At 38.6% G+C, this 9,690-nt stretch overlaps 1 protein-coding gene across 3 annotated transcripts; it reads left to right on the plus strand.

The window, feature by feature from the left end:
* The first annotated feature begins 7,028 nt into the window (after positions 1–7,028).
* On the plus strand, positions 7,029–8,368 carry LOC125192828. 3 transcript variants are annotated; one of them, XM_048090491.1, is made up of 3 exons: positions 7,029–7,490; positions 7,586–7,701; positions 8,014–8,368. In XM_048090491.1, exons 1-3 carry the CDS (start codon positions 7,247–7,249, stop codon positions 8,035–8,037), a joined length of 384 nt encoding a protein of 127 aa, XP_047946448.1. In that variant the 5' UTR covers positions 7,029–7,246; the 3' UTR covers positions 8,038–8,368. The 3 variants fall into 3 exon arrangements, with proteins under 3 accessions (XP_047946448.1, XP_047946446.1, XP_047946447.1); XM_048090490.1 differs by having other exon boundaries at positions 7,032–7,490; positions 7,586–7,731; XM_048090489.1 differs by having other exon boundaries at positions 7,586–8,368.
* Positions 8,369–9,690: the final 1,322 nt, after the last annotated feature.

Raw genomic sequence — 9,690 nt, forward strand, 5'->3', positions numbered from 1 at the left:
ATGTCTGCGAACCTTAAAGAAATCAAACTCGAAGGCCAAAATTATGTAGACTGGAAATGTAAATGGATAAGATTCTCACTGCTGAAAACTTAAAGTTTGTATTCACCAATTCATGTCCTCTATTTCCTTGACAAAATTCTATAAAGAAAGTTCATGAATGCATTTTATGCATGTACTTGACAAGTTCTTTGAGATAGAAGGTCAAACTACTTTCTTTTAATCTTTTAAGTAGTAAGACACGTCTTGGTTTATATTGATGAAAGAGGAATATCCAATAAGGACGATGTCCAGATTCTATTGGAATATCCACGAGAGATAGAATATTTTGAGGAATCTTCTGATTCAGTTACTCAAATAGTTTCTACACTCAGTTCTTCGTCAAATGTATAGGAAGTGATAGTATGAAGGTTGTTACTTAAAACCTTCTACATGATATTCACTTTATTACTAATAGAGGAAAATAACATGATGGATGACAAATTCGTTAAAGCTACATCTTTCCTATGTCTTAGTTCAATCGAACAGAAGACTAGCAATGGAAAGAATGAAGAGCTGAATTGTCATCAATGCCTGCTGAAAGCAAGAAAGGCAAGATAAATGGGGTGAAAAGGCAAAGTGAAGATGCATTGTAAGTCGGATTGACCTCTTCTAAAGAAGGACAATGACTTAGATAACAATGTAACTTCTAAAGGAGAGATCTTAATCCAGTTGGGCAATTGTTGCAATGGGAGCTATTTATTTATGCTCACTTAATTATTTTGTTTTGATGTTAGAGTTTTGTTTTATTGGTACAGTCTTGTTTAGAATGAATTTATATTCAGTTTCTAAACTTGTTTATGATTAAGCGATGTTCGATGTCATTTTATAATGCGTGCATTATTAAGAAATGTGATTCGAATATCTATCATAGTACCATAGAAAAACAAATTATGCATCATAGTACCTAAACAATATAAATGCAACAAGATTGAGTTTTGAACAACAGTTCAACTTCTTAAACAATGAATAATAAAGTATTTATGGCACTTAGTTATAAGGCCAAGAAAGTACTTAGTAATTGTTCAAACTGATTTTTGTCTAACTCAAGTGACTATTGAGATTTTAACAACTTGCTTGTTAAATAGCTTGAAAGTCAAGTAAGTCTGGTTGATGCATTATAAGTTAGAATCTGTTGGTGGTTCAAGGGATTCATAATACTTATAGAGATGCAACATAGAAAGACTAGCAAGTCTCAATGGTCTACACCATGGGAGACGAGCAATGAGTTAAGATCAGTAGTGGGAGTTAAATCCTAGTTGACTACTCCAAGCATTCTTCTAAAGAATGGAATAGTCATATAAGAAGATATCGAAGTCTCTCTAAGACAAGTTCGATATGGGAACAGTTTCACTCAATAACACCTTATCATTGATGGGATATACGTTGGAAACAACGAGTTATATCTTAAAGAAACTACCATAACATCAATACCTTCTACAACACACGAGTTGGACTAGAGTTAAGTCTAGTCCAGCACAACTCAAAGTGTGGAGTTATTCCAACACATGTTTTGGAAAAGGTATCCAAGTAATTGGAGTTGTGTACTGAGGTATGTTTTCAGATCTCAAGGTGATTTGACTAATGTTTGCTCGATCTGGTGGCTTGACTGTGGCAGGAAGTTTCCCTTCATTTTCCCGCATCTCATTCAAAGAAACTGCAATCTGGGACAGTTGCTTCGCCATCATATCCATGGCGGCTTTATGTTCCAACTGAGCGTCTTGCAATTTGTGCACCACGTCGTTGTTAGAATGCAAGTTGTTCTGCATGAACTGTTGTGAATTAACTAGGTCGTGGACCATGTCATCCAGACTCCTTTGTGGCCTGGAGTTGAATTGATTAAAATTTGATCCTTGACCTTGGTTCTGCCCCTGGTTTTGCCGATAGTTCCCTTGATTTCCTTGGTGGTTATTGTACTGGTTGCTAGACCCTTGATTCCCTTGGTGATTCGGTTGGGAATTCTGATAGTTCCCTTGGTTATTTCTCTGGTGAGGTGGCACATAAGAGCTCCCTGGGTTGTTCTGATTCTTATTTCCCCAATTAGTATAGTCTTGATTCATGTACCCCAGTTGCAATTGCCCCTCTTGAATTTTTCCTGACCAGTTGGACTGCCTATCTGGAGGGTGTGCATAATTCGTGAGCTGCAGTGGGGGTGGCTGACTTTGATCATTGTCAGTCCATCTAAAATTGGGGTGAGTCCTCCATGGGGCATCCCTCTGTCTTCCTTGGTTCCAACTTCCATCCGGATTCCAGCTCCCCATCGAATTTGCTTGAGCTTGGCATTCCCCTTCACAGGGCTAACTATAATAAGGCTGAAGTTGCATTTCTTCTGGACCAGGGGGTTTCTCATTTTCCGCTGGAGCATGAGGGGTATTTCTCAATTGCATTCAGCAGTGCTTTCTCCAATTTATCTATCCTGTCTTCCACCTTCGTGTCATCTTGTTCCGTTACTGCATTGGCTGACCCCCTTCTCAATATACTCCGCGGGTTATATTAGGCCTTCTTTGCCTCGATCAATCATCCCAAAGTTACTCTGGCTTCACTTGCTTTATTTTTGGTAAAATTTCCCCCGCTGGAGGAATTCATCATGTCCTTTGACTCAGGGTTTGCACCTTCGTAAAACAGCATAGTAAGTCTCCGCTTCAATCATCCTGTGGTTCGGACAAGCATCCAACAGTCCCTTGAAACTAGGGACCAATAAGAACTCAGAGACTCATCATATTCTTTGTTTGCACTCCCGAATCTCCTTCTTCAAGGCATTCGTCTTGTTGGAAGGAAAAAAGTAATCTAAGAACTCCCAGTTTGAAATCTTTCCATGTGTTAATCGAGTCCGGTGGAAGCCTCAACAGCCAAGTATTAGCCTCCCCTTTGAGGGCAAATGGAACTGCACGCAAACGGTAGTCCTCATCCGTCGCCTCGTTGGGGCGCTTTTGAATGCTTACGCCTGACTTACTAAACTCGTTTAGGAATTCGTAAGGACATTCGTTCCTTCGTCCAGAGAATGTTGGTAAAACTCCGAGCACATTTGTCTTGATGTCAATAGACCTCCGGCGCGGGTTTGAGACTATAGCATGGGCGGGTACACCGTCGAGATGTGCGGTGAGTGACCCTATCTCCAGATTAAGATCTACTAAATGAGCCATATTTGGGTCTTCCTCCTCCTCAGTCTCGGAATGCTCTGTTTCTGTTGACGACTTCGTGTCTTCTTCTCCTGACGAATTCCACTCCTTCTCACTTTCTGATTCGAACGGAAATGGGTCCACCGTCCTAAACCTGATCTGGTGGTGATAGTGGACTTAGACTCTTTGACTTGCCACTTGTATCGACCGCTCCCTGACCCAGATGAACTAGCCCAACTTCCGAATGGAAGCCCGTGTTCATAAACTGTCAAGGAGAACAAATAATAGAAATTAAACTATTTACACCAAATCCTCAAACACAATAACAATAAACGCCATCCATCCCCGGCAACGGCGCCAATTGAAGAGTTGTTTTTTCTTTTTTTAATAACGTGTTTAGACTGTGTGCACAGAAAAGAATAACAAGTTTCCTAGGTCCAGCAAATCCACTAGATCACAGGGTCTAGGAGCTCACTGGTCGTTGGAAAATCTCGGTCGTCGGACACACATAATACTTCTTCAAAAACCCTCAACCACTTATACTAAAATTTAGCACAGGGAAGTAGGGATCGATCCCACAGAGACGGATGCGTAATAAATATGCTCAAGGATTTGAAAATTATTTTTGGGTTGGCTGCTGTCACGCATTTTTGGGTTGAGGAAATTAGACTAAACTTGGAATTGAAATCGCTACGCTAACAACTAGATCTAGGCAGAACAGAAATCATGCATGTAAACTGGAAATCGAGACAATCACTAGATCTAAGAAACTATTCTAAATTACCTAGACTGGGAAATAAACTGACGGTGGGGACCATGGCTGAAAAAGCAGAATACGGACGAAAAGCTTGGAAAACAACTAACTAAAGTACTAACTAACAGCGACATCATCTTCTTCAAATCAAATTGCATCAAAACTCAGTAGAAACAGGTATGAAGCGTAATCGGAAAACAAAGCAGACTGGATTTAAGCAATTTAACGAAGAACAATTAGGAACTAAACAGATCTACGGCTACTAGACGAAGTAAAACAGAAAGGTAAACAGAAAACTCAAAATCCATGCACAACTCGATTTCCCCTGTTCAGATCCAACCTCGGATGCTAAATCCACTCCGGATCCAAGCATCCGACACAACTCCGGCCAAAAGTAAATCCATAGCTTCAGATTCAACAAACAACCTCCGATCAACAACAACAACACAGATCCACAGCCGAATTTCCCAGATCAAGCACAGAACTAACCAAAACAGAGATTAACAAACAACTACAGAGATAAAACTTCAAACAAATTAAATCAGCGTAGATCATCACAAGATACACACCATCATGACAGAAACTAAATGCATAGATAATCTGTAACAGCAACAACCAAATTGACTTCTAAAACGCAAAGTTCAACGAAATAAAGTGCAAAAACAGAATGAAAGTAGATTGTTTCTTCGCCCTGTTGGAACATATATACTAAAAAGCATTTTTCGAGTTTTTGAATTTGATAAATTTCTTGTATATTGTAAACACTCTTCATTTAATGAGAATAATAAATGTTTTCTTCACACTGTGTATTTTACTTTAATGGGTATTGATCGTATTTAATTATATATTAAATTATATAATTAAAACGCCGGAAAGTAAAATCAGTCTAAGTCTTCTACATTGAAGGTTGGGTCGTGGAACAGGTCATCACAGTAGGTGGCCCAACCGGTACCTTGTAGAAGTAAAACTTTTTCACAACCTAGATAGGCTTTGGCTACCTATCGTGAAAGGTTGCAGTGTCCATCCGAAAGTCGTCTTTACCTTGAGAATGACTAGTGACACTGGTGTGGTATAGCATTGAATGGATCTAAAGTATAGACACGTCTTTGTTGCTATCTACTGTAAGACGATGTCTTGGAGATTTAATATTTCCTAATCTTTGTAATAATATAGGACACACGTTATTTAATCATACGCTGCTTTGACTTATCAATAGGTGCGGGTTTTTCGTAACCCAATATTCCTGATATCTTGGGTAGTAGTAATTAATAACTATAATGGTGTCAGTTTTATTATTACATTGAATCGTGTGCCTGCGCGGTTTGACTATATCCCCAAGAGGTGTTCGAGAGAAGTTCTATTATTCGGAAACCCGGCCGGTTTGGATTTAATCCAAGAATAAATAGAAAAGGAAAAGTATATTTTAATATACATCTCGTACTAGACAAACTCTTGAAAATAAAGATATTAATTAATTTAAAGTCTATAGCAGACTACAAATTAATTAATGGATATAGAAAGTCTTAGACACGGGAAATAATATATTAAAGAGGTTAACCCGGATTGCTTGTAATCACGGATTGGATGGGCGGTCAATATTTCTTCTATAGTGGCACAAGAAATATTCCATTGGCCTTATATTAAATTATGGGTTATAATTTAATTAGTAAAGAAGGTCCAATTGGGGAGGCTCAATCCAAGCCCCATAGATCCCTAACCTAGCCCATCATAAACTCTATAAATAAGAATGTAAGGAGGAGACACACATGTTATCACAAACTCTAGCCTCCACACTTGGCTTTCTTGTCTTCTCCTTCAAGATTCTTATAATTTCTAAGAGATTCCTCCCACAAGGAATTTAGATCTATAGAGTTAAGGGTCATAGGTTAGAAGATCTTTGGTCTTGCATTCACAATCAAGCTTCAAGATCTACACGTGGAGAAGTAGCAAGCCACTTCGATTCTTTGGAGAATCATTGTTGTAAGTATTCAACAACATAATTTAAATTAAATTATGTGATTAATTGCGCAATTATATGTCTCTACATGTTCAAGTATGAAATTGAATCGAACCACATAATCACCTAAATAGATTCTTATGTGGATTTATTTGTTTTGCATTTTCCGCTGCGATTATCCCCAACACGCCCTTCACGCGGACGGTGTTACGACTGACTTTCTCGGAAGATGAAACCCTTAGAACCCTAAACTACCCCAGAACTCCCATTTCCCAAGTGTGTGTGTTGTGTGTGAGCTAAGAGCAAAATCCGTCCTTCATTGTGTAGTGCATGCTCCTTTATTTATAGGCGTTGAAGTGGGGCCCAGCGAGGTATAGATAGTCTTTGTTACCCTCAGCTATTGACTCCCTTCTTCTAGCCTCCTTTTCCTTCAGTTCTACTCACTTTTCCTTCATTTCCTTCGCCAGTCCGTTTCCTCCAGCTCTTCCTGGATCTAGCGATTTCTGTCACACACCTGGCTTAAAAACTGTGTTAGACCCAGTAAAATATAGTGCTTTTCACCACATAACCGATGCATAAAACTAGCCTTATCACAAGACAACATCATTTACATAAACAACAAACATAGATTCACATTTTCATATTTTCATCCACATTAGTATGTAGGATAGAAAAGTTCTCTTCGCTCGTTTAATTTCCTTAACTTGATTTTCTCGATCTGACCTTAACTTGCGAAGATAACCTTTGTAAAAACATCACAATATAAAATACTAATCAAACTTCAAGAAATTCTTAAACTTTAATAGGAATGCATGCCTCCTAATTAATTCTCTTTCATTATTTCACTTATCTTTAAGGAGTTTCTAAAACTCATATTATTTGATGTTTCTTCTTCTATTATTTTCAGGCTTTGACTAAATTGATACTCCATACGTTGCTACAAATTTTACGCAAAACTAATAATTCGGATCGCAACTAATTATCATAGCTTACTTGACCAATTTATTCTTAGACCCAAAATTAATAATTCCGGCCTAACTCTAGATTCCAAAAACTAGCCACCTTCTTGCATAAAAGTTGAAATTGGCCCAAATCTAATTAAATTAGTGGCCCAACTCTAATTAAATTAGAAAAAGAGTAACCCCAATTTTAGGATTAAATCAGCCCATATACTCCACCCCACTTATCGGTCTATCTCTCTTCTTCTCCAAATGCACAAAATAGGGAAAAATCCTCCCACAAAATCAGAATTTCCGCCGCCTCATCCAGCTCCACACCTCGCTGCCGTCGACTAGCCATTCCTCCGGCGTCGCCGGCGTGTTCCCTCCCAACCTTTCTTCTCTTCTTCCCCCACTCCCCTCTCCTATCTCGGCTCTGCTCATGCCGCCGCTGCTGTGTGCTCGGCGGCTCGCCGTCGCGGCCTCCGTCTCTCTCTCTCTCGGGATTCCGCCGCCACCACCGATCACCGCTGCTACGCACCGCCTCAGCCGCCGCTGCCCTATCTCTCCTGATCCACCACCGCCTCGCTGTGCATGCACAGGCAGCGGCTTCCTCCGTGCCTCGCGCTGCCGGAGCAGCTCCCCGAAGCCACCACAGTCGCAGCCTTCTCGCCGAACTCCGAATGGTAAGGAATGCCCAATTTTTATCATTTCCCCCTTATGTTTTATTTTTTTAAAGATTTAATCTTGAATTTCAAAGTTTGGTGTTTTTGACTTGTAGATTGTAAAGGTCTTGAAATCATTGAATCGGTGACATATCGGGGTTGTGGGGCTGTCCTCGTGTCGATGAGGTGCCTTAAGTCCATTCGCCGGAATCCGGAGAATTATGCTTATGAGATAAGTTTTCCAATTGATTTAGTTATTAAGGTATATGCTTCCTTCCTTTTTACTTCATGAATTTGGTGAATTTGGGGCATTTGTCTTACTGTTATGGATGGCTTGATGGTGGGAGATGATGTTAAACTTGTTGTGTATTTGTTAATGTTACTTGGGCAGATTCTACTTTCAAATTATGGATGCATATGCTTGTACATATACGAAAGAAATGATGGCTTGGGATTTATCTGAGATTTCTCACTGCACCCTCTCCCGACTCTCCTCCAATTCTCATTTCTGTGACAAAAAAGTTTTTTTGTAAATGTGGTGTAGACTCTGGGATTATATTTGCTGTGATCAAGCAAGAGGTGGAGGAGCAGAATCAAGCAGGAGGTGGATGGTGGATAGATACGTGGCTTGAATGGGAGGAGCGTAATCAAGGAGAAAGAGGTGGAGCGCAGCTGCTGATTTGAAGAGTCTGGCGTTGGATACTTTGGGCTCTATTAGTGAATTGGGTTTTTCAAGAGTGGGCTCCAAGCTGAAGCATTTTTTCGTTCTTCTTAATTTGAGCCCAAGATGGCTTTATGTTAAGCCCACTATGCTTTATTTCTTAGATTCAAACTCTTAATACTTTGATAATTAATACTTTAGTGGTATGCTAATTACTAAACATACATTACAATTCTTATCTATACATTGCAACTCCTATGGATTTATCGTAAACATCACATACTCTTACTCTTTTGATTGTTAATAAGGAATGAAGATTAAATGAAAAAAATTTAGATACTCATTCGACATCCTTTCAAGTTCAACTAAAATGATAGAAAAAGACTCGGGATGTTACAATTATAGCTCATTTGCAATGGAGTAGCATATTATGTTTAACCACCATTCGGCAATAAGTTAAAATTAAACTTGAAATAACAGTATATCAGTGATGAATAGTAAAGAAATAGATTAGTTATACCTTATTGAGGGGTAAATTTAAAGGTGGGCTGAAAAGAAAAATAATGGTATCAAAGCTTAAACTATAAAAACGTTTACTTGAATGATTTTAATATTTTTATAAATATAATTTATTTGTAGGATTGAAAGAGTACAGAACGCAAAAAACTAATTTTGAGGCCGAGGACTTTTGATCAAAGATATAGGGTTAAGAAGATTCAAATCCTTTGGCAATTCACATACATAATCATAAAGAATGTTGAACTCTTTTAATTCAAATAAACTCTCTTCAGCTACAGAATATAAACACAACAAATAAATCAGAAATAAAGCAAGAATTAAAAGATGAGCACATGAAAACTGACAGCAGTAACACAATAGATCGCATTGATAGTAAAAAGTTTGGATCATACCTGATTATCCATCAAATAATCGTAGAGATGAAGCGCACAACAGATTTGCAGAGAGAAAGCTAGGGCATGCGAAGAGAGAGAAGGGGAAAATGAAAAGCGCAAAATATTTTACCTTTTATATGACCCGTTTAGCTTTTGATCCGGTAAGGATCCGCGCCTTTTTTCAATTCTGACCCGCTTTCATGTGGAATGATTTCGAATTCTTTTCTTAAAATATGGAATTGAATTTATGGAATTAAAATTGGTGGAATTATAATTCAATTCCAATTCTGCAGATTTTTGTATTGCCGAACAACGAAATTGGAATTGAAGGCTCTAGTTCAGTTCCGCAGCCCCAATTCCGTGTTACCGAACGCATCCTTATGGAATTGAAATTGGTAGAATTATAATTCAATTCCAATTCTACATATTTTTTGTATTGCCGAACAGCGAAATTGGAATTGAAGGCTCCAATTCCAGTTCGCAACCCCAATTCCGTGTTACCGAACACATCCTAAGGTAAATTTGCATAGCATAAATTTACCACTCCATCAATCTCACCACAACGCATCCTAAGGTAAATTTGCATAGCATAAATTTACCACTCCATCAATCTCACCGTCCCTTTTGTTGTGGCCGCTAAATAGAACTACATTGAACTTCTCATTTA

This window comes from Salvia hispanica, chromosome 6 (assembly GCF_023119035.1).
Source record: "Salvia hispanica cultivar TCC Black 2014 chromosome 6, UniMelb_Shisp_WGS_1.0, whole genome shotgun sequence".
In the NCBI taxonomy this organism is placed as follows: Eukaryota; Viridiplantae; Streptophyta; class Magnoliopsida; order Lamiales; family Lamiaceae; genus Salvia; species Salvia hispanica.